This window comes from Ischnura elegans, chromosome 8 (genome assembly GCF_921293095.1).
Source record: "Ischnura elegans chromosome 8, ioIscEleg1.1, whole genome shotgun sequence".
NCBI classification, from domain to species: domain Eukaryota; kingdom Metazoa; phylum Arthropoda; class Insecta; order Odonata; family Coenagrionidae; genus Ischnura; species Ischnura elegans.
In genome coordinates, this window is record NC_060253.1 from 11,397,793 (window position 1) to 11,424,197 (window position 26,405).

Here is a 26,405-nt window from a genome sequence, read left to right on the forward strand (position 1 = left end):
CCCTAGAAATTTCTCCAATTTAAAAGATGGTGCGTTTTCAACCTAAACATCATTAGTAATTTTGGTTCCAACTGGCATCAGCTATCCCAGGTAAAAATTTTGCTGCTCAATTTTTCTCCATTATTATCATGTATTAATCATCTTGACAGATAGGTAGACTTTCACATCCATGAACCAACTCATGCATTACATAAAAAACAAAAGAAAATTAGAAATCACTATACTTCTATCCATTTATTTATATTTTTACAGTATAAAGTGAGAAAACAGGTACATCCCTCATATCGCTGTCTACATAGCAAATATATTGCAATTTATTGAGGAAAAATAAGCATTTTAATTACAGACAAAAACCACCAATATTCTGCTCCGTGGGAATATTTAATAAATCTATCACTTCATAGCATGACTGAAATACTCTTCTGGTAAGGTCTGAAAAGAAGAAAAGATTGAATTACAATTTTATATTTGATTGCCACAAATGAATTGATAACTGAGGGCAATTTCATTGACAACAGTAGAGCTTCAATCAGTCGCAGTCCAATAAAACAGCTAGTTAAATACATAATCCTTAATAATAATGTCTATCCAGTCCCATCACATACTTTACTACTATCCCTAGCCTAATCAGCGGCAGATTAAAGGTGTTTTATTGTGGGGTAATTTACTCTCCGTGGCACCTTAGTTACGTGGTATGCAAGAACCTCTCACAATCCAAGGTGTGATATGCAATGACAAGTGGCCTTCAGATATTAATCAATTATTTTTAAATATTGTTTGTTGAGTTGGAGAAATAAAAACTTTGATTGGAGAGCCACCTTAAAGATCACCATCTTTCATATTTTTCCAGAAATTATGGGAGGGGGAGGGGAAGAAAATGGTGGGGACGTTAATTTGCCATTGGGCCTGATCTTCTGTATTATACGTTCCCTACCTTCCCAAACACACATAAAGACACATAGTTCATCCATTGAATAAGAGTGAAAAATGTTAATAAGGATAATTGTGAGCATAACTTGCCAAGAAAATGATCATGAATGGATTATTGGTCTCTTTTCATTACCCCTTCATGGTTTTCCCTCCATTAAGTCAGTTTGCTGAATCTCTTGTGAAGTCAGACCACCCTTGCAAGTCAATTATGTTAATGCCATTAGTATCGCTGGCATCAGTCATCAAGTGGGGGCATAGTAATTCCTATGGCCCACTGCCAGTTTATTTTATGGCTGTGCCAATGCAACAATAGATTTGATATTCTTGGCATTCACATAATAGAACCTCAGGAGTAGGCTAATGTTTTGAACCTTTTAGCGGTATTCAAGGCTACCTAATTTTATACCAAAATTTACCAGGCTATTTTACAGATAAATGGAAACCTTATGAAAAATATCTATAAAACCATTAACATTCTAACTAATATGCTGAAAATTTGACAAAGTATAAAAAACATTCTTTTCTAAGTTAAATAGTCTTAATTTAAGGAAATAAGAAAAAAATTATTAAGGTAAAATTATTTCATTACTAACAACGATTTTAGAAGAGTCAATCACGGTCATATACTTCAACAAAAAATATTCCAGCGTTTGTGCAAGTGGCATTGACACTCAAAGAGTTTTCACCTTTTTACAGGGTGTGCTCTTAACCCTTTCACTACTAAAGACAAAAATATGTGGTAGGACATTTCTTGACCCAGGAGACGAAAGTTGCAAATTTTCATCAGAGATTTTCCTAAATTAGGTCCAAGAGAAATGGGACTCCGAACATATAATAAACTCCCGCACCATTTAAAAAATCAATGTGAGTCATTGGCATCCTTTAAAAGGAAGTTGAAAGCATTCCTACTGGAAAAGAACTATTACTCTGTTATGGAATACCTGTCAGACTCCACATTCTAGTGCACAGGGGCGGATCCAGGATTTTTTTCTGGGAGGGGCACAAGCAAGGCCGTATCCAGGATTTTGTTCTGGGTGGGGCACAAGGATACCTCGTAATACAAAACGAACGCAATGATAATGGGACCGTATTAAAAATCATGCATATCATTGAGGGTCTGGGGGGGGCACGTGCCCCCGTGCCCCCCCCCCCTGGATCCGCCTATGCTAGTGCATCATTTTTCATGTTTTGAAAAATATATTATATGTGAAAATACATACTTGTATATAATATTTTAACTATATGTTTCCACTATATGTTTCTTGTGCATTGTATGAATCTCCTTCTCCCTTTCTTTTTTTTTGACGTGTCTTATATCTCCTTGTAGATCTTTGGACAAAGTAAATTATTATCATTATTATTATGCAGGCGAATAAATGCCGAAAATATACGTCTCCTTGCTCTCCCCCCTTTTATGATGGTCGCGGATTCGCAAAGTCTTTGTTTCGAGACCCAACAACAAAGTGGGACTCAGGCTATACCCTCGAAATCCTGGAACAGGTACCCGGACCCATCGTCTTATATTACCCCTCTTTGTGTTAAGGGACGGTCATACAATTATACAGTCAGTCAGTTTTTGAAATAAATATGTTCCTCTCTCAAAAAATACAAGCTAAGAATTGATTTCTTTGTCTTTTGAGCAGTGTTTACAATTTTTAAACGAAATTCTCTGGTAAATATTAACTTATATCTTGATTTCCATTTAAACATCAACATGGAAATTGTTGATGCATTACATGCATTAATATTAATGGCAGAGCTTCGTTCAAAATTTGGCAATTCTCAGAATAAAAAGAGGAATTCAATTCAAAGTCTTCAATTCACGTTCAAGCAACAAATATCCATATAGCTAATTCATGTAAACCAAGCATGAGTTGACAGTGAACCAATGCTGCTGGTAGGGTTATAAACTCCAAAAGGAGGGAGACCAACTACCCTCGGCATACGAGATAATGCAGAATCCCCACCATCTCGAAAGGGTTAAGTAACGTCAGTAATTTTATATCAAAGTAAACACTGTAACAAGAAATTTTTTTCAGTGTGGGTCTCATTTTTAGTGATGATGCCTTCCAGGTGGAGAGGCTTCACCTATGACTCAGGAATCCAATAAAATTGACGGATTTTGCCCACTTGCCTTGCTTGCCATGCAAAAGTGACCTTGAAGCGATTTTAAGACCTGGTGCCTAATGACAGTCGAGATGAGGGAAGTAAGCCATAGCAAATGTATGGTAATCAAGTCATCCATCAAGGAAGTGCAGATATGATTTTAGGTGAGACTCACTGTCACCTTCTGTGCACACCACAGTGCAAACTTATCCTCCAATAAGGATAAGCTATAATGATGGTAGTCAGACAGACTGTCAAGCCTTCTGGAGGCAAAAGTACTTTCTAAAAGGCCAAAGTAGTCAACAATCTCGTCATTATTGGTCATTCGCCAAAGACCACACCACTGAATATCAAGACCAAGGCCACTCACTTTGTAAGCACTGCCAGAGCTGACACTTGGTGAAATTCCATCAGTCACTCATTAAAAATTAAATTTACCCACTACTTTTTGATTTTACACTTTTTCAATTCCATGGCTTTTGTAAAAAAATTTAATCATTAAGGAATATATCCATTGGTCTATAAAATTGATTACCACTAAGTAACTGAAAAATAACTTAACTAATGCTAGAAAGAAAATCAAATTAAGTATGGATTTTAATATCCTATTGGTAGGTCCAGCATTGCCCAATGAAAAATACAGTAATTGCTTGCCTATTAATCAATACAGACAGAATCTAAAACCTTTGAAAATTTTCATGTACTGAACCGATAATATTGATATGTTTTTAAAGTGACTAACAGTCAACTTCAAACAAACCAAATAAAATCGAAAAGGAAATTCCTATCTTTGCTTCAAAATAAAATTTCCCAAACTTAAAGATTTAAAGTCATATTCTTTTTCATCTTCATGAATCTGTCTCCAGCTGGTTTCAGCTGGCTACCCTCCATTGCAGTTGATCCTGAGCATTGTCTTTCAACTTTCTAGAGATTCACTCATTAGTGATAAGAGTATTCCCAGTCTTTTTCTTCTTTCTTATTTTCCACCTTTTTTCCCTTCCATGATTCTTCTAAGGAGGTAATGGCAGGGTAATATATGCACCAACCAAGTTATCTGCCTCTTTCCCGTTTCCATTCTCACAAGTAGGTACTTCCTCATTTATAATTCAGTCAGTCCACTTTACCTTAAGCATTTTTATCCACAACTACATTTCAAAAATTTCTAGACACCTTCCATTCCTCTTTTTTTCTGTCCAAGTTTTACTTCTGTAGCACGCCACTCTTTATGCTAAACATTTGGCAAATCTTTTCCTGAAATCTATTGGACTTCTACTTGCTGTTACAAGTCCTTTGATCTTCTCACATGATTTTTAACCTGCATTTCTTCTCTTACTTCCTGGGTACAGAATCCATTTCCCATCACTAAAATCCATAAATACTGAAATGATATCCCTCCAACGGATGTGTTCCTTTCATCCCAGTTAGCTCTCATCACTTTAGTCTTTCTAACACTTATGTTCATTAGGTATTCTTTCCCCAACATTCTAATTCTCTGATTCAACCATAGCTCTTCCCATTCCACCACGACTGCTTAATCATCTGCATGCTTCACTGTCTTATTTTTTCTCCTCCAACCACTATGCCTCTTACAATGCATTACCGATTAGCACTTCGGAATAAATATTGAAGAGACTAGGTGACAAAAAGCATCCTTGCCTCACACCTTCCCAATACCTATCTCATCTGTCTAATCAGTTCCTACTCTTATCATAACTTTCTGTTTTACATACAGCTCTTTCATTAGTCTTCTATCCTTCCAGTCAATGCCAATATTTTTTATAGTCCTCAGATGGTCAACCCAGTTGACTCTGTCAAATCACATAAACAAGAGAAAACAGAAGAGCCACCAACCTCAATGATGGTGACCACCAATCCAAAATGAGTTCAAAGGATTGGCATCCCTCACTGGGGCCGAGGCTGTAGGGAAAGCAGTTGCAGGAATACCAGCATTGGATGCCGCAGATCTGTCAATGAGAGTAATTGCCTTCAACCACTGGATGCACAGTAAACAATACCCACATAGCAGAAATACGTCTCGGATGCGTCTCTGAGACGTCTCGAATATAACATTTTACGTCTCACAGACGTCGTCATTTTACGTCTGAGAGCTTCAGAGACATCTCTAAGCCTTCTCTGAGTCGTCACTATGTCCAAAAAAATGGCCTCTGAGATGTCTCATGAGACATTGTACTATGGTATGCTTTAAATTTAGGCAAAAAAATAAGTAAATGCAAATTATACAGTTATGGCCTACTTTTCTCGATAATTTTTAGCGACAAATTTTGTGATGGATGACCTTTTGAAAATAAGAAACCCATACTAAAAGTCGTGATTTTAATAATAAAAACTGCAGAATTGCACCGATAATTATATATATGGAAGGCATTGATGGCGTTAAAATTTTTTTTTTTTTTCCTGAACGTCTCACGATTTCATCTCCGAGACATAGATATTCGAGACACTCGAGACCATAGTGAGACGTCTCTGAGAAGTTCGTTGTTACGTGGGTACAAACAACTTTGTACATTATCCGTCAGAAAGGAAGCTCTAAATGCACACAAAAGAGGATGCTCTACCAAAAAAACGGCACATGTCTGTTATTTTTAATATAAAATATGAATGTGAAATAAAATTACTTTGCATAGACCACACAATAAAATTTTGAAGAGCTGGGTTTCGCCCGCTGCATAGACACCTTGTTTGGATATGGGATTGACTTACCCTGACTGGTTCGGCTGGGCCGCCTGCAACTTCTGGTTGAGAGTGAATGAGCTCGGAGCCGTCATCCACTCACCACCTTTCCCTTTTAACCCCTCTTCAGTCACTCTCTTGAAGTTGTGAACGGAATACCGGTTATACAAGCCCCAAATGCTATTCATCATCTTGCTATTATATTTGGCCAAGGGATGATCCAAAACTGAAATTAAACCCCACCATTAAAAGCAAGAGGTGAGACAACTAAATACGTTGACATATCAATAAAAACCATTTATAGACTCATTTTTATTACATGGAATGAAAGAATAGATGGAAAAATATATTATAAAGACAATTCTGACAGCCAGGAGCAAAGTTAAATTTAATTACACAAAAAGTCTAAATCCATAGGTGATAATTCTTATTGGTAGCTTTAAGAAGTTTGAATATGAGCGTTAAAATAATAATAATAATAATATGTAATAATAATAGGAGCCTAAGCTCCCTTCAAATAAACCTGCGACCAAACACTGACATACATAATTATGAACGATATGAATTAATTCCGTTCCATCGAATTAACTCGACGAAATGCCTAAACAGTCAAAGGACAGTGAGTCAAATCACAAGCCCTTGTGTTCATGGGCAGTCCACTGCCAGCTACCCTCGCTGGATCGTCAGTCCCTCAATTAGGACCCACACAGGGAAGAGCACTGGCGCCCAACCCATCCTCTGTCTTCCTTCGCGACGACGCATTATTTGCTTAGAATTTAGGTCATCACCTTGTATGCTTCAGGGCAATCAGAGCAATGCAAAAAGGTGTCTACGCCAACGCCCTCAAAATAAAATCGCCAATCTCCCAGGATACACTCCGAGCTGTATACCCGACATACATTTGATCTTAGTTTTGCTTTTCTTAGTTCATACAACTCGAATTTTAATCGTCAGAGACCAGTTCGCGCCGCATACGACGCGGACGCCCCGCGTAAAAATAAAAACGCAACCGCCGCCATCGAATTCCGGCGCACGCTGAGACCCCGGGGGCGAGCGGCGCACACGTCCATCCATGGGCGGACCCAGAGAGGGGCAGAAGGGGGGCAGTCATAGGCGGATCTAGGGGGAGGGCACGGGGGCACGTGCCCCCCCCCCCCCCCCCCAGACCCTAAAAAATATGCAAGATTTGTAATACGGTCGTATTATCATTGCGTTCGTTTTGTATTACGAGGTATCCGTGTGCCACCCCAGAACAAAATCTTGGAATCGGCATTGCTTGTGCCCCCCCCAGAAAGAAATCCTGGATCCGCCCCTGGGGGCAGCTGCCCCCCACCCCTATCAGCAAAAATTGCAAAAGTCTTTGAGAAAAATCAGTACTGAATTGAAGCGAATGCATTCAACAAAATTTCTTTAAACCCACGAAAAATTATATATATTAGCAGAAGATATGTAACTAAAATGAAACTAGTTTTTCAAGGAAATAATCTCATAAACTAATGTCATTACTTGGCTTGCCCCCCTAGTTATGATCCTGGGTACGCCCTTGAGTCCATCCATCCATCTTCGTTCGTATGTAAACATGCGGCTGATCACAGAGGCGAGGGGAGAGGAGCTGCAATGCGAGAGCGGCACTTTATTCGTGAAAAATTCCCGAGCACTCGACTAAATTAAGATGAGAATTTGGATAAATTAGGAAAGGGCGCCAAACCGAATTTTGGCTTATTTCACCTCTTCCGAGGATGCCTCTTCTATTGTGGGGATGGACGCCAAGAAAACCTTGAAGTCAACATTTCCGCAATAAATTTAATTTCCCCTCAATCCTAAACCAGCAAAATTGATCTCCGGAGCGAAATGAGCACCAGCGAAGGAAAAGTGTTTGAGAAGCGCTCAGCGGATCGAGTGTTGAGCAATTGGATGTAGCCAATGGCGTCGCATAAAACGGGGATGGAAGCCATCGCGAGGAAATCGAGACCTCGGCGAAGAGATAAGGAAAGACAACGTCAATAAAACGACATTACGATGTGCGGGCGGACGAGCCAAGGCTCGGATTCTGTCTGGGAGATCAACTGAAGACCAGGTGCCTAATTAAACAGCGACTCCAACGCCGTGCAGGGAGAGAGAGGGAGCGTGCATGATTAGGGCCACGACACGTGAAGCGTACGACGCGTGCACGGGAACATGTCCATCTTACGGATGCAGGCCAACTTCGTCCAATCACGCAATTCCGTCAGCGAAAAAAAAATTCACAGAAGAGGGACAGGAAATCATAACATAAAATGGCCAAAGACGACGATGCTGTGGTAGATGGAAACTTCCAGAAATGAGCGGGTAAAAATATGACCTGACTTGAAGTCGATTCGAGAGGGTATAATGCTTAAGGAGCCGCCCCGAAACGAGGGAATATCTAAGCTGTCGACCTCAAATATGTATCGCTATAATTCCTCACCAGTCCAACAGTTAACGAGAAGGGTTCTGGATACTTCTGAAAAGTCCCTCCGAAATATTTGGGAGACAGGGTCTTCAAACGATACCCCCCCCCCCCTAATGAACCCCCTCCATAACGTTCAGGTTAAAGGCAATTTTTTTGGAGTAGTCAGCCACGAGACAAGTTTTTACAATCCAAAAACAGAGGAAACGGAACAATCGTTAACGAGGGAATTAAAGAGTTGATCGACACCTAAATACGTTGAGTGCGAGGCACTAAAATTATGTTTACGATTCGCATTTTGCAATTAAAAAGACAACAAAAAGGAAGAAATAGATTCCATAATACTCCCTGCACTCAAATTCAGAATTTAGGGGTCCAATGAGATTTTGAGGGTATATATTCCACGAAGAACCTGAATTAAGAGTTCATTGCACGTGTCACATAGTTGTTTACTCTTCACAAGAGCAGACTTTGATTGGGAAAACAATTTTCCGAAGAGGTCGGAAAGAGAGTGCGCTTTCATCGCAAGAGGCGGAGTGAATTATTGACCGTAAAACTTCATCCGCTGGATGACTCGCGGAGAGAGCGAGGATGAGATTATCGAAAGGTCACGCCGCGATTCATATCGCGCACTCCACATTCAGCACGTGGGTGCGACCCCGACACCCTGCAAACTCTGTCTGGATGCGGTCTGCCTTGCCTCAGGGAAAAAATGTTTCTGCCACAATAGCGACGAAATCATCCACATAGAAAGACTGAAATGATAATGTAGGAGGGGTCTTCTTCTAACAGTTTCATTCCCATATTGGTGCATTAAACCATTTGTTGAATAGGTACTCAATGTAAGTTATCCTTTAAACTTATCAGCTTCCAGGACAGGGGCCTAAGTACATGAGGAAAAACGGGAACAATTGGAGAAATTGAGTAAAAATAAATGCTCAAACGCCAAATCGTAAAAATAATCATTGAGTGGCCTCAACTATGGCCACTGAATAATTTGTGCCACAAACATTATTTGAGCATTAGAAAAGATATGGAGGAAGGCACGTGCGATATAATGAAAGGAAATAGAGGTAAAGTTGGATAATTTACAATTAAAAACTAGAATCCCTAAACGACGTTTTAATGTACGCAATTAGTTCTCCTGCCGGAGATGTGTGCCTGCTATTGACGATGAGCAGAGGAGGCATTACTTGATAGCATTGATCACGGTCGTGGGAGAGGTTTTGACTGATTTATTTCACCAACTGGGTACCTACTCATCTCAATTAGGTATCAATGCATGAAGCAATCGCTTTCAATTTTGTAATGGAAGTAAAGGCATGCCGCAAATTTCATCAAATCTCAAATTCAACTACAATGGGGTAAACGTAGATAACTAGACGGGGACGTAACTGAAAGTTATTAACTCATAATACGAAAGTATTTATTGAACTATGAGATGAAATATTGTTGAAGGAACTAAAAACGCGGAAACTGAATTTATCCGCTGCTGCCTTCTTCTCAGATTGAAACGGAATGTATCCCAAAAACTGTATAATGTCGGCCTCTAACTCAGATAAGATTTAAAAATTAAGTAATTGTTATATTTTAACGAGGAATGCTAGTTTGGCATTTAAGATAACAGAGGTGCTTGAAGAGCTTTGAAATACGACTACTGGGAGAAGATTAGTGTTACGATAAGATTAATATGAGGAAGAGCAAAGGATGAATAGTTGGATAAGGAGCACGCATGCCGCGAGCTATTAAAGAGGCGACGTCACAGAGGATTGGGCACATTTTAAGGAAGATTGGTAAAGTAAATTAATGACAGGCGCGAAATTAAAAGGGGAGAGAGAAATATCTTGCATAAAGGAATATCATCGAAAATAGAATATTTAATTTATCCTTTAAATCTATATATATATATATATATATCCTCCCTCCATCTTTGCCCTCTGCCTTGCACCCTTCCTTATGCCCTTTCCTCACTTTCCCTCCTCTTCTCACTTGAGAAAGATGGGCTGCGTCCCATCGAAAATTTGTAAAAACAACCTTTCCCCGTAAGTTCCTCTCTTTTATTTTATTTTTCGTTTTTCTGTCAATTTCTAAGTTTTTTTTGTGTGCCCACCCCAGGGCAAGAAGAAGTTTTACATTATTTAAATTGCTCGTGTGAGTTTTTTTCAAACGTGTGTATATATATATATATATATATATATATCTATATATATAAAAGAAAGTCGAAAATCGTGTTAGTTAGAACACTTATAACTCGAGAACGGCTGCACCGATTTTAGTGACATTAGGCTGTTTGGATTCGTCTCAGCCCCGGATAACATATAGGGCATTAAAAAATAGGAAAAGTTCGCAAAAAAAATTCAACTTTATCTTAGAGAATTGTTTTTAGGAGTTGATTGCTAAGACGGTCAAAAAAATAAGATTTTTTTTCGTTTTTACGAATGTATAGACTGATCTTTTTAACAATATTAAAACAATTTAAATGTTCAAACATGTTAAAAATATTAAAGTAATATTAAAATAGTATTGAAATAATTGAATTAGAGGTAAGCTCAGCTCGAATTGAGTTGTCAACAAACACATAACTACCGTTTGTGTAAACAAATCTCCAAGCAATTGTTGATTATCAGTAATGTCCGTGTACTCTGTATGAATTCAAATCTTTTAACTTTGTAATAAACGAAGACGAAGTCACCAACTATCTATCAGAATATTTAAAGTCCTTGGACACACCTGGCTTACCACGGCACGATTTACAGCTGAAGGTAGGCTCTGTGTTCATGATCCTTCGAAACCTAAACCAACCAAAACTATCCAACGGAACGTGTTTGGTTATTAAAAAAACTGATAATGAAAGTGATTCACGCCACTATCCTCAAAGGAAAATTCAAAGATGAGGAAGTTCTCAATCCGAAGATTCCATGATTCCAACTCATATGCCCTTTTAGCTTAAACGTATTCAATTTACAATTCGTGTTGCATTCGTGATAACGATTAACAAATCGCATGGTCAGTCTTTCAGTTTTTGTGATGTTTGTTCTCATGTGTCAGTGAAAACCCATGATTTTCTCATGGTAAATAATATGTGGTATGTTTACGAGTCGGTAAACCATCCGCTGTATTTCTTCTTTCGCTTCAAGGGCGCAGCTAGGAATTAAGGATAGGCGCAGCTAATACTGGCGGGTCTGTAGGGTATAGAAAACTCGCCAAGGTAAGCGAGGGGTGTGGGGGCCCTCCCCAGACATTTTTTAGGATAAAAGGTTCAAAATATTAGGTTTTGCGGCTGTGTGAACAGTTAAATATGTTGTGACTCATCCGTCCCCCTAATATTAATAACCAAATGTTTTATAAAAAGATTCTCTATGCTTTTGGGGGGTTTTCACCCCCAAAACCCCGCTGCGTCCCTGCTTCGCTTCGCTATTTTTATTTAGCTTCATTCGCTTTATCTTGCGCCTGATAACAAAACAAAAACTGTTGTTTATCAGAAGGCGCTTGACACAAGACATTAAACCCGAATGTGTAGGGCACACCGCATGCAGCACGTTTACGCAGTGCATTTTTTCCAAACAGAGATACTATAACTGGCGCGCCTAAAGTCATTTGATACGAATGCTGCTTCATAGGGGCTTTTCTTACACTATTTTGAGCATCAGTCAAGCGTCGGTTTAGCGTTGCGTTAACCTGCCCCGTGAACGAGCCAAGTTTACGATACGGACTTAGACCTAAAAACATTTTTTTACTGTTAATAATACAAATAGCCAACAACTGAATGCGTATAATTTTTATTTCATCAATATTTTCTCATTTAATTTATAATAAATCAAATACGATTTAAACGATACAGCCGCTCTTTATTTATAAATGGTGCAACTAAACTATAAGTTCATTGAATGTTAGGCGGTACGAAGTTCGCCGGGTCAGCTAGTGTATCTATAAAATAGGGAATTTGACTGAATTGATTACGTCTGCGCAGAAAACAACGCGAAAGATATTTCCACCAGAATGACAAGAAGACACAAATGAAGTAATGACGTAAATTGAAAATTCCGTGTTTCTTATGGAGTTCAGTGAGACTCTGGATAAAGGGGAATTTACATGACTTGAGGTCATTATTGTCTTGGTTTCAACCAAGAAGTCGTCAACTTGCAATTTCTGTTTGCATATTAATGCCGTTTGAATGAAGTTTTAAGTTTCCGATGCTGGCAGTTGACACGTGGGAAGCTTAGTGAGTATAAAACGAATGTAAGTAAAAAACGAGTATCAAACACACAGCGTACGTAAACTTCCGATAGTATGTACACAATTACCTAAAAATATTAGCGGCAACATGCGGGCACTATTTTTGGAGAGCCCTATAATTATGCTTGTATATCCTTGCAATCCGCCACCATGCATTTCACCTGTGAGTTTTAGGTAGGTGTAATCAAGGATATAAAGCATTTTCATCAACCAAATTAGGTATGTACCGGAAGTAAATATATTATACATATACACTTACTTAATATGCATCTTTGAATACACATCATTTAAATAAGTTCAGCAATTTAGTTTCTTCGGTGGATGGAAAATTCACACCCACACCCAATAAAAGTGAACTTTCTTCGGAAAGTCGCGAAACACGAGCAGCAAGATAATTTTCTCCAATTACAATCTATGTCCTGCAGTGAACTCACTGTTATTTTTGTGGTTACACGTAATATATTAATTTTAATTGTAATTTCCAATCCAAACAGAAATCCAATTAAAAATCCTCCAGTTAATAGATCCCTACATCATGAAAATATAGCACCAGCCATACTGTACATAAAATTGATATTAATAATAAATAATTGGAAGCAAGTAACGGTTATTTTAGGTAATGGCAGGATGGAAATCCTGAAAAGAATCAAGGATAAATAAAGGATTTTCGACCAATGAAAGAGGAATCCCTGAACATGGCATTGCAAAGAAAAGGATACTTGAACCACTTCTTAAGTGAGTGAAGCATGTGTGAGACCCATAACCCTGTCGAATAATACACATCCAAAGAGAGTAAGCATTGCGAATAAAAACTAAAACTATCCTGAGAAAAATGCGTTTTGTTTACTAAACATATGATTTGATACCAACCAATAGCCTAAAAAATGTATCTTACCTTGAATGTTTTTGCGAAATTAAAGGTAACTTCTCAAAATATTTTTTCAGCATCATTTCAAAATTACAATTAGGTTTTCATTTATTAGCAACGACAGATCTGAACTGGTTTTCAACACCATCTCACTTAGGATGCGTTTTTGGGAGATACAAAATTCTCTAGCGCAAAAACTGTTAGGTCAGGAGTTTAAAAAAATTGAAATATGGTTAATTCGATGCGTTGTACTTAGACCAGATGTACACTGCGTAGCCACTACCATAGTTCAATAATAGTATGAAGCAAAAAGCATTCGCAATCCTAAGATTGGCAGCCGCCAGCCATTTCTCCCTCTCCCTATCTGCCTCGTGTACTTCTTTCTTAGCCCTAAGCAACTAATCCCTTATTTATTTGCCCTTTTCATTCCATATTCCCTCTGTTGCGAGATTGAGGACCGAAAATTCCTCCGTGTGGGATATACACGATGCAATTGCGCAATAACCCGGCTCAGCTTCGTCAACGGCGGTGAAATTCACTTTCATTTATAGGGGAAAAAATTCCCCTGGTCCGGGAATCGAACCACGGACCTTTGGCTATCCTGCCCACTGCCCTGGTTTCTTCGTACCCACCATGGAAATTTACCATGCGATCCATGGTGCGGTCCGTCAAAGACACAACGTTGAGTATGGTCTTCAAAGAAGTCACTGCTTCTGGGGATAGACGAATCCCATACGGTACGTGCGCTTCACACGCGCTTGATGGTAAATGAGGTAGTGCATACATTTCAACCTTGCCACGTCAACGGCGGTGAAATTCACACAAGTTGCCCGGAGCCAAAGGGTGGCGGGTCGATTCTCGGGGCAGGAGAATGTTATGTGTAGGCATAGAAGATTAGCATGAGGATACGTACATTGGTTCACCCAGAGTATCCACGGGTTGGGTGCATCCTTTTCGTAGGCATCCTTGGCGTTGCCGGAGGCGTTCGAGGACCAGTCCCTGCCCTCGGCTGCCGCCATCATCATCACGTGGTGCACCTTGGCGGCGGCGTGGGCGCTCTGCGGCATAGACGACATCCCTCTCAGCGAACAGCACCCTGCCAACGAGAGAAGGGGCCGTGGACGTCAGAAAGATTGCACCTTCGCGGGGGGCAACATTTGTTTTAACTCAAGTCATTTCAAATGAGAACACGCAATATTTCACATTTTAAATACAGGCAAAACGTATAATGGAAGCACGATATTACCAGTAGATAACGGGGGAACAGCTTAAGTACTACTTACGATCTTCCTTACTTCAATGCATGCATTTTTTGTATTCCAAATGTGTATTTTGTTTTTGAATCAAAAATGAGCGTGACAAAGCTGTGGCACGTTCGGTTTCCCAGGAACAGAGACTCCCCTATAATTTTAAAAGCAAGGATGAAAGCGAGCGCCATGACCCGCAACTAAAGAAAAACGGATGCAATTTTCTTTATTGAAACTTTGTTCTATACTTATCATCCATTCCAAGGCACCATTGTCTGAATAAAAAAAAACACGGCGTGATGCGACGATGAAAAGGTTTTATCATAATGATTTTATTTATAGGAAGATCATATTTTTTCGACATAATTCCACCGTTAGTTGAACCCTTGTAAGTGCACTCCCGAGGTGTTTGAAAGCTACAGCCTGCAGAGATACGCTCGCTGCAGCCAGCAATTCAAGAAGAGGAAGCAGTCATTTCATGTAGGTATCCGTAGGTGGCGTGGCCCATTTGCACGATGCATTCGCAGTCCGTTTAAAACTTTGGTGGCACGGACGTAAGTTTTGGGAATAGGAGAGTCTATTTTGAAGAAGCGATGGGGGTGTACGTTAAAATTGCCTCGTTTGCCCGGTCCACTCGATGTCTACGCTTGACTCTGTCCGAAGCGCCCCTCCACACCTCCCCCACCACACCTCCCCCCCCCCCCCCCACCGTGGAGCTGGGCGCATTCAGGGGACACACCTCAAGTTTAAACCTGGCTGCACTCGTATGCACCAACGACCCTCGACCGGTCGTATTTTGTGATTTTAGCGACGTATTCAAAATCATACTACATCCCTTATGATATCCTATCCCGCCCTTATGCTACCCATAGAGAGAGACGAGATAGAGAGACTGAATCCCTGCCAACACTAGGTCAGTCTGTGACTCAAATGAAAATGTTTACACTTGAGAAAATACTGAGGTTAAATTTTCAAACGTCAGATACGATAAAATAAGGTCTGCTCTCTTTCCTGTGAAAATTTCCCAGTTGATAGCTTCCTCGGGATAGCACGACCGCTCAATTAGGAGTGGTGCGTCCCTTCAATGCAGTGGTCCCCGATCGGACCCCTTAAGAGTAAGGGACGAAGCAGTTGGGGGGAATAAGCCGAAAATAATCGGTACCTAATGGCGGACGCTACGTTTCCTAATAGTAGCCTGGCAACAGTGGCGCGCCGTTAAGTGTTAACCAGGAATCATGTATTCATATTATATGGGGAATTTAAAGCGAAGTTTCAATTAATACAATTATTTATAACTAAAAGTGTCACCTACCTGTAGTGAAATCATGTAATAAAATGTACGCGCTTTACATTTTTGGGTTACAATATTACTTAAATACATATAGAGTGGTACGGGAGGAAATAAAGGTTTCGAACCGCTGCTTTAATGCAGGAACGCGAGAAGTGACGCCATAATTCACCGCGTAATAATATAAATCGTCAGAATGCATGAACAGAAAATATGACCAGTTCTTATTTGGTTAATGGATGCCTTCATGTTCCGTGCAGTGACAACCGTTCATGCTTCCACACAGTAACTCTAACGTGTCGACGTTTCGCGTCACTAGGCCTTTGGAAGCGATTCATGAAATGACGGAAGAGAAATGAGGACGTTTTTCGCAAAAAGACTAATGTACGATTTTGACAGTTAAATTATTAATAAAATTGCCAGAAAAGCTCCTCCTCAAACAAATCAATCCTGGTTCCCCATTCATTATGATTAAAATGTGGTGCATAAATGTTTTCAAGAGAGACCCAACAATAACGAGCAAAAGTACCAAGTGCAGGCCTAATGAATTAGAGGTGATTGGGCTAGTAGAATTAAATTAATTTAACCAAAAATACGCTTTTCCAAGAGATTTTAATAGAAAGACAAGGTTTAGAAAGCAAAAGAAGATAATTAAAATAAGAAAATTAACAGAATAATATTTACGAAACTAGGACAGTAAAATTTACAAAGAACGCGTTTATTTCCGATGCATTTATCCCAGAGTACGATCAGTTCAAGACCTCGCTATCATAGAAGAAGGACAAGTATGATTATACGTTGATACTAAAAAAATCGTAACTAATCGCTCTCTCGTCAAGTTGATTCATATTCTCTGAACGCTCGCAGCGACATGAAAAAGTGACGTTTTCATTCGCAATGGTAGAAAGAGAAGCCAAGGTACGATAGACCCACCAATGCTTGCTTGTCCCAAACTTTAGTCCTCAATCCACGCAGACAAACAGACATTATAGGAAGGAACAGCAGGGCAAGGCTCACATGATTGATGAAAAACAATTTGCGATAACGAACCAAGAAAACATCATGATTGATGGGAAATGGTCGTCCATCTCATGCTACATGTTCTTTTAGGCTTCAACTACAAATCGGGACCTTTCCGCCACTGATAATAATGGGAATATCTAAATACTCATTTGCTGGACGTAAATACTACATTTTCATCATCATTTAAGACTGAAAACATTCAAGAACGTTGACTGCATAAGATTATTTTTTATCTTCCCGTCCACCACGATCCTCAAATCGCATCGTTCGAAAACGAGAAATAGTAATACTGAATACCTGATCCGGTTTGACACATTCTGTCTTTGACTTAAGGAAGAGCTTCAGTCAAAGACGGAATCGCTTTGTGCTAGTTCACGCGTTTAACAGAAAAGAATAATATTATCCGCACGAATTACAAAATGATTTTTAGCATTTTCTCTATATATGTAATTATAACGTGCCAGATTGTAATCAACGGGTTGTAAACAACGTACATTTTAACTAATATTGTTAAATTTAGACTAAACTAGCATGTTAATTTTTCCAAGAATAAGGTGGCAAATGGTAAGTTAAATATTTTAAATGCTAATATTCCATCACATCTTTGACGAAATTAAAGAAAATAACCTACGTTTTAATTGAACATTTAAAAAAGTGACATCAATTAATGTCGCAACCACATAAATCATCGCTGTGTTCATATAAGACCATTCACAGAAAAGCGTCGTAGCTGATAATGCATAATTCGGAGCTCACATTTTTTAATGCGCGACTCTTGACAAGAGGATCAAACAAACGTGACTACATTCACGCATTTGACCGAGAAACGCGAGTGAATTCTATACGGTTATATATAACAAACAGAGAAATCATTTGGAAAAGGAGGCCGAGAGATAATACATCTAAAACTTGACCCACCAATAACTAAAGCTGTTCAAACAAAGGAATTTAGAGCAGCTGCTAATTAGCGAACCTACGTTTCACACGCAGCGAATGATTATCGGGAAAACTGAGAAATAATGACTGATGAATGAGTTTAACGGACGTAATCTGTGGCACGTGAAAGCGTCTTACCAAGCGGCGGTCGGCAATACATACATTGAATAGACACTACGCGACGAATGTGGGTTACAAATGGTTTTATAGGGCCAGCTCATACGGCAACAAGCAGGAGAGTCAATTATGTCGAGCTACAGTTCTGGGACCAAGTCTAAAATGTGCGCACAACGCACCAAACTCCATCCCTGTGGCACTTGGTACGATTGATATAGACCCTAAAGCGTGTCTGCGCAAAATGCAGACCTACTGACTCGCTACAAACTCATTACATATAAATGATATAGTTGTCCGGAGTGGAGGGTTATTCAGTCACGCGCTAATTCACTTTTAGGCTGCCCCGTACCAACTACTATACTCCCTGGCATCTCTCACTATTAGAAGTAGTGGGGGTTTTCCGAATACCGTCAAATTTTCTGAGAGAGAGTTCAAAAAGAGAGCGTATGCTTTCTTCTCGGGGTCTCTGGACCACTGTACGACGGTGCATCAAAGACTCTTTCCTGTACGAACTTGCATTCGCTTCAAACACTACCTATCACGAAAAAAACCGCGGGAAGGATTTCATTACGGATATCAGCTGATGAAAACTGAGAGCAATTGCAGAACACACAACGTTCGTGAAAAGTAGATTTGGCCACTAAATGTACTCTTAAGTCTCGTAGCCAAAATATATTGGGCACAGATAGTGATGATGTAATAATAACGATCTCACAATAATAACCTCATGATATCCAATATTGAGTCTACGCTGCGAATTCAGATTCTGGGGCCCGATGCATACCAAAGCATGAACGGAGTAACGAAGGCACAGAATGCGCTGGACCCATGCTAGCAAATAGCAGAGTGATGGTAAAATTTCAATTGACCTCACCTATTTGGCAGGGGTCTCTCAACATGGGCAGCCAATGAATCGCCACGAACTACTGCGAATTGGAGTGGAATCACAGACTTCCAAAACGCAGAGATGTGAAGGATGACAATCTAGAGCTACGACGTGTGCCTCTGTCCCCAAGTACAAGATATGAACATTGTCTTTTCTAAATACTCCGGCCTTAATTCCTGGAAAAAGCGCAAGCGATGCGGGTTAAGAGCAGGCCAGGCACGAGAACCTGTGGGAGGCAGACGAGTGGAAAGGAAACGGTCGCCGGGGGTGGTCACCACCTAATTCCCGCCAACTTATATTTGCTAGTCCATCGCATCGCCTCTAAATGATCGTAGCTGGTGTTAGACACGTTTGCCGTAGTACGTCGACATTCAGAGGAATATTTTACTGAAACCAGAGCGGAAAATAACGCTGATAGTTGCAACAATCGAATAGGAATAAAATATATCATACAATCCATCACTTAATTTTTTTATTTTCAGCCGGGGGAGGGGGGGGGAGGAGGTAGGTGATCGGGCCCCCTAATCACTGTTTCACTCGAGTGCATTGCGTTGGAATGTTGCCCGAAAATCATACGTTCATGTTTTTGACGTTGTGTGATTATTGCGGCTTTCTTCACGATGACAGTCTTGTGTCACGTGCTTTGAGAACTGTTATTCAATTACTTTCTACGAAATCGAGCACCAAATTTTATATCGCAAATGTCACACTGAGCAGCAAAAGGTCTCCGAGTGCCGCCGTGGTGAGCCATGGACGACTTGGCTATTTAAAGTAAACGAAACAGAAGTGAGATCTGCCTTAATCACGTGGATTTTGTATTCAGGGCAAGGTACATGCGTAGGTTGCCATTCCAGCAGAGAAAAACAAAGATTATGCATCTGATATATTCGGATGTAAGCAGGCCCATGAAAAACATATCCATCGGCGGCTGCAAATATTTCCTTAGACTTGTGGACAACGCCTGCGGGGAACTTTCGAATTGTTCCTCGAAGAGAAGAGCCAAGTGATGAAGACTTCATTGAATTCAAAGCACTAATCGAGACTCGAACTGGACGGTAGACGCTAAGCACAGACAATGGCGGAGAATATTAAACAAAGGAGACGAATGAACATTGCAAGCAGATTATGGGATCGGCTTACAATTAGACACACGCCTCAGCAAAATGGTTCGGCAAAGGAGGGAAAATCGGAGAGCGAGGAAGGAGTAGGTATATTTTTTTAATGCACGTCTAGCTCCGAAACCAAGCATCGCATTTCACAGATCTCAGACGGTTTTACACAATCACCGAGCCTGTAGAAGTAAATGTTGTTCATTCACCGCCATGGGCTAAAAACGCGTAGATGATGATGCTACCCGCCATAGATGCCATCATCTACTCCTGGTGCATTCAGTGGCAGGACGTCGGACACTCTCTTACTACGGACCAACAGTGAAATAGTGTCCACGATCAGCAAATCTCAATAGAGGAACGATATTTTGTCTACATTAGAACAACTCTAGAAAGCTAAGCATGACCCCATGGTGAGCTCTATCTTGGGAATTTTGAAACAGGCTTGATAGGACACTGTGGACGGTTACACGGGATTTCCACCGGGTCAGGTTCTCCAACTCCATCTCGGCCGACGCACAGTGGGCGGAAATCGGAAAAAGCCGGACAAAATTACAAAATGGCTTTTTTTGAGTTATAAACTTGAAACTTCGCAGGTATACTCAGAAATGATTGAAATTTATGGATATGTACTTCATTTGACATAGATCTTACCCATTACTGAGATACAGAGGCTCAAACGTGAGCAAATTTCCATAAAAACGCCCGTCTTCAATTTTCTCTGAAAATCTTCCAAAGTAAGTGGATGGTGAAGTTATGGGTGGATTCTTGCGAAATAAAAAACCACATAATCTGTTGGCATGGTGTTTTTTCTTTAATTTTCCGTAATCTTAAAGAATACCGTCCAGAAATTCTTACCGTGCAGTAACAAAATGGCGGATACTGTTTTTCGACAAAGTTTTACATTTAGGTAGAGTTTCAAATAGGTTTTCGGCAAGGTCGCGCGGAGTAACTTATATGAGAGCATTGTTTGAAGATTTCTTGAGGTTTTTATGCAGTTTTCTTTGAAATAAGTTTGCGTCGCCGGAAATGACATTGATTTTCCGACCGCGCGGCAGGGTTCGTCTCCGCGCGTCGGGAGTTGGATTAGCCGCGACGCGGTAAGGTTATTGAAGCTGTATGGGTTTTAACGCTCACCATTCACCGTTTTTATGTTTTTCTTCAAGACACCGATTCTCAAATGGTCTATGGTGAAGACAGTGGAGGTTTTTCATGCGATGTAATTGCACGTTTCCTCGAAGTTGATTCCGTTTTCTTTGGATACGATCGAAGACCATACTTCTATTAAAAGCGTTCAAACCTCGAAAAAGTGAGTTGTTTTCCTGGGACTCATACAAAAAGACCTACCAGAAAGATACCAGCTGAGATCCTTATACCTTCTTCACTCTCCGATCCCTGACCCTCAGGATTCTACTTCGAAAACGGTCGTTTTATGACACCGCGGAGTGGAGCCTTTGACCGTCTTAACGGGATTTAAATAGATGACGGGAAGTATTTCCACGGGAACTTCTAGTTTTTTTTAAATGTGTATCATACCCTCAGTTCTACTTTATATCCATAAAATGTTTTGTTCTTGAGAAGCAGAGAATAATGTTCATAAGTATGGCTAATAATACAGTGTTCAGTGACTTAACATAACTACTAATCATGAAGCTAGGGCATAACATCTGATGGCAACTAAATAATCAAAATTTTATGAACGAAAATTATGGATCGCGTGACAATCTCATGTTCGGCACCTACAGTAAGTACTAGAAAGTTGTTGAAGCAGATACGATGAAGATAGGGTAGTTTAAGTAGACAATTCATCGGAACTTCTAGCTTTTTTAAAACGTGTGTCATACCCTCAGTTCTACTTTGACTGTGGTGTAGGAAAGTTAAGTTCTCTTGAGTGCGCAGAATTTGTGAAAGTGACTTGAATTTGTTTGTGGAGCGTAGAGATTTCAAATTTCCACTTGCCTGTAAGTACGTTTTTGAATAAATCCCCGAACATCTTTTTCAAAATAGTTATTTTAATTTAAATTACTAATTTTTTCTGAAAAATGTCTTAGCATTCCTTTCCTAACTAAAATAAATTAAAGCTTGAATTATCAAATGACACTGTTTAAATTCCAATCGATACGACATATACAATATGTTGGAAGTAAGGAAATAAAACTTTGTAGGGTTCACTGTTATTTAATTATGGGCACGACCCGGGTTTCGTAACTTGGTTACATCGTCAGGTTGACGATGACCTGACGATGTAACCAAGTTACGAAACCCGGGTCGTGCCCATAATTAAATAACAGTGAACCTTACAAAGTTTTATTTCCTTACTTCCAATGTGGAGAGGTTTCACAAAGTAAAGCCTGAAGTTATTAGTTATATACAATACGCATTCAGAAAATCGTATGTGGCAGTGCAGCGTACACAAACCAACAGAATATTTATCGATATCAGGTGTACGATATTTTACATCTCCTAAGTTATTCATACCCGACGCTCTTGCTCCGCAGATTTAGAACCTCATGATTCAGCTGTCCGTCAGTGTGTTGAAAACTAAAAACTATCGCTTTTCTTAATTTCGAAATGACTATACTTTCCTGTAGGATAATAAATTATATGGGTTTTAAGATTAAGAAAAAATTAGGAAAATAAGGTGAGCAATATAAGCATTACTTTTCCGTTGATCATTGTCAGTAGTAAACAGAACTTGATCGTGTAAATTCCTGATCATTAACGCCATCCACTTGCCTTTCAATATAGGTAATGTCTCTGATTTTGTAACTTCTTTCGTCTCTTTTTTTCACCTAAAGCGGATGGGATGACAAAATCGTGTCGACGTCGGCCGTGGATTTTCCCAGATAGTGTCACCTAAATTGTAGAGCCCAGATGTGAGAAGTGCCTCTGGTGGAAGTTAAATTTTTTATCAAAAGTTTAGAGATAAATGTAATTAACCAAGAGAGAGTGGAAATAAGACTTGAGTCGTTACCTGTAGCGTCGTTAATCAAACTAAGAGATACAAGGGAACTCATGAATAGGAATTCGTCTACAGCATCCACTTGTTGCCACATTTGTTTATATTGAGAGTGGCCCAAACTTCCATCAAAACCGTACTTAGAGATTAATGTGTGGTTCACCACACATTTTAATTCTTGAGAGGTGGAAGTGGTGGCTAAGCAGGCTATTGTTCCCGATATGGTGTGGGTCAGTGGTGCTTGAAGGTTTACTTCGCACATGGTCTCGGTTATTTTAATTCTTTCGTTATAAGAGTCCTTTTTTTGTTAGCGCTATTCTGTCGTATCCGGGATACAAATCGTGCCCATGGCTCAGAGCTGTCCTACGGAAAGACCGATATTGACTCTTGGTCAACTCAGACGCAATCATCAATGACAGTGCCTCTTCCACTGTCATCTCAGTGTGGACCTTTTCACTCGTCCTCCACTTTGAAAGAACTCTCATGGCCCGAGTAGGGGTCGTAGTTGTTATTTCTGCAATTAGGTGAGCTGCTGCAGTGTCTCCCCTCTCTCTCAAACTCACAGATGCCGCGAGAGCAAGCCCAGCAGTAGTAGCAGTAGTTTTTAAAGTTTGAATTTTCTTCTGCGTGATATTATATATGAGGTGCGACATTTTTTTGGCCGCCCGGGAATGCATAGCAAATATAATATGAATTTTGTAACATGAAGTTACAGGGGGAATTTTATTTAATTCAATCAATTTGAGAGGAATATATTTTTAGAAAAATACAATATCAACCGGCTGTCGTTGAAGTATCGGGAAAGTGATGCATAACAAATTCTGGAAATGTTATGGATTCAGCGACCCAACTTTTGTATGTCAGGAAGTCATTGAGAAATTTCAGAGCATCAGGGTCTTGTCTTAAACTCAGCCTCCGCGATAAATAATGCAGCAAATACTTTTTTTCCGAGTGAATATTTTTTTTCCCAATTCCAATATTATTTCATTACTTCATTGGCATTTTCTATTGAGTGGCGGATGGAGCCTATGTAAAATTTAGAAAAAATAAATTTGTCGAACCTATGGTTATCCAATGTCCTAATGAGTACACGGGGAAGAACGTATGGTAAATGTGTAAAAGACATGGTAATCTATAAGTCAAAGTAGAACTGAGGGTATGATACACATTTTAAAAAAGCTAGAAGTTCCCGTGGAAATACCCCCGTTAAGACGGTCAAAGGCTCCACTCCGCGGTGTCATAAAACGACCGTTTTCGAAGTAGAATCCTGAGGGTCAGGGATCGGAGAGTGAAGAAGGTATAAGGATCTCAGCTGGTATCTTTATGGTAGGTCTTTTTGTATGAGTCCCAGGAAAACAACTCACTTTTTCGAGGTTTGAACGCTTTTAATGCAATGCTTTAAAGGTCTTCGATCGTATCCAAAGAAAACGGAATCAACTTCGAGGAAACGTGCAATTACATCGCATGAAAAACCTCCACTGTCTTCACCATAGACCATTTGAGAATCGGTGTCTTGAAGAAAAACATAAAAACGGTGAATGGTGAGCGTTAAAACCCATACAGCTTCAATAACCTTACCGCGTCGCGGCTAATCCAACTCCCGACGCGCGGAGACGAACCCTGCCGCGCGGTCGAAAAATCAATGTCATTTCCGGCGACGCAAACTTATTTCAAAGAAAACTGCATAAAGACCTCAAGAAATCTTCAAACAATGCTCTCATATAAGTTACTCCGCGCGACCTTGCCGAAAACCTATTTGAAACTCTACCTAAATGTAAAACTTTGTCGAAAAACAGTATCCGCCATTTTGTTACTGCACGGTAAGAATTTCTGGACGGTATTCTTTAAGATTACGGAAAATTAAAGAAAAAACACCATGCCAACAGATTATGTGGTTTTTTATTTCGCAAGAATCCACCCATAACTTCACCATCCACTTACTTTGGAAGATTTTCAGAGAAAATTGAAGACGGGCGTTTTTATGGAAATTTGCTCACGTTTGAGCCTCTGTATCTCAGTAATGGGTAAGATCTATGTCAAATGAAGTACATATCCATAAATTTCAATCATTTCTGAGTATACCTGCGAAGTTTCAAGTTTATAACTCAAAAAAAGCCATTTTGTAATTTTGTCCGGCTTTTTCCGATTTCCGCCCACTGTGCGACGTTTCGATGGCCGACGTTTCGACAACTTGCCCATCGAAACGTCGGCCGAGATGGAGTTGGAGAACCTGACCCGGTGGAAATCCCGTGTAACCTTCCACAATTCTATACGCCGGGAAAGCCTACGATCATTTATAGGCAACCTTTTGCCATTTTCTGGGAGTTTCCGAACTCGTGAAATTATTTTCCCAGGGCACTAGTGACACAAGAACCATTAATTCAATCAAGTCAGACTGAATTTCGGTAGGCTTATAGTTTTAATGTCTTCAAATGCATGCAGAATGATTAAAGCTCCGTTTAATATTCTAATTTACTTGCTTTTAGCAGAGGAGTGACTCAAACCTCTCATCTGCCGTATGTTTTTTTAAACAGAAAGTACACCTACTTTTTGTCTGCCTTATTGGAGAGTGCGTTATTGTTGAGTGCCAAGGCGTTCTTTGTGTAAATAACTGTCGCCAGAGGAAACTGTTTCTCCCGACGTCACTGGTATTCCTTCAGAGGAGGTAAACTTTCCGATCTTTCACGGAAAATTGTAAAGAAAGATGATTGGGTTATCAGGAAACAACATGAACTAGCTTTGGAAAGCTAGAAATTGCCGACTGCAGCATACCAATCCCAACATTGCAGAGTGGGACTATGAATGGGAAATAAATTTGTGATTTGTCTCATTCGAATTGCGTCACCATTCAGACCTCAGCATTCGCGAAGAGGACGACCTTTCCATTGGCTTTGGAGGAGGATTCCACATCTGTGAAATACATGCACGACGCAAGGCCCACCTGACAGTAGATGACCTATTATCCTTCTGCTGATGTAAAATAGTAGCAGAAGAACGGACGAACCTGGAAAGCAAAAGTTGAGAGCTTTTGTTGGACGGGGAATGGCCTCACCTTGACACCAATCTAGAGACAGCAGTTCTATTGACGGTTCCAGTCCCGTGTCAAAGACACTGGTCCTCGCAATGCCCACAGCTGACGTCTTCAGTTCTGGAGCGAGCAGACGCATATGCGGCAGGGTTACCGCTGGCCAAGAACACACGGAAGACAGGATGCGAGGAGAGCTCAAAGAAGCCCGGGGGAAGCGATGATTAATCGTGGGTTTTGAGCGAGGGCTCTCGAGGAGTAAGAGAGGAGCGAAGAAGAAGAGCAGCGACTCGGCAAGCAGTGAGAGCAGACAGAGGTCTGGAGCACGCGATGGACGAGGAGCGAATGAGGCGCGACCCCAGCGACATTTATTCAATATTGTCAAGGCGTGCCACCGTGTTGCCAAGCGCCGAGGCGCTGCGAGCGCTCTTATCAACATCCCAACGCCTTCCCCTCCACTTCGCAAGGGGATTGGACGAGAGGGGGTGGGGGGAAGGGAGATGGAGGACATAGGCTACTCTACTGCAGGCTGCCACAACAAAAAAAAGAAACCATT

General features: G+C 40.2%; 1 protein-coding gene across 2 annotated transcripts; it reads right to left on the minus strand.

The window, feature by feature from the left end:
- Window positions 1-219: 219 nt before the first annotated feature.
- LOC124163249 lies at window positions 220-26,375 on the minus strand. Of its 2 annotated transcripts, XM_046540009.1 has the most exons (5): window positions 25,877-26,375; window positions 14,173-14,355; window positions 5,758-5,953; window positions 4,888-5,000; window positions 220-432 (listed from the first exon to the last, which is right to left on the minus strand). In XM_046540009.1, exons 1-4 carry the CDS (start codon window positions 26,358-26,360, stop codon window positions 4,889-4,891), a joined length of 975 nt encoding a protein of 324 aa, XP_046395965.1. In that variant the 5' UTR covers window positions 26,361-26,375; the 3' UTR covers window positions 220-432; window position 4,888. The 2 variants fall into 2 exon arrangements, with proteins under 2 accessions (XP_046395965.1, XP_046395966.1); XM_046540010.1 differs by lacking the exon at window positions 4,888-5,000.
- Window positions 26,376-26,405: the final 30 nt, after the last annotated feature.

Excerpts from the sequence above, each read along its gene's own strand:
- LOC124163249 (XM_046540009.1), bottom strand. The coding sequence starts at position 26,360 with ATGTCCTCCATCTCCCTTCCCCCCACCCCCTCTCGTCCAATCCCCTTG. Across the intron at positions 5,954-14,172 it reads GATACTCTGGGTGAACCAAT|TTTTGGATCATCCCTTGGCC; the intron begins GTACGTATCCTC and ends GTTTAATTTCAG. Across the intron at positions 5,001-5,757 it reads GCCCAGCCGAACCAGTCAGG|ATCTGCGGCATCCAATGCTG; the intron begins GTAAGTCAATCC and ends TCTCATTGACAG.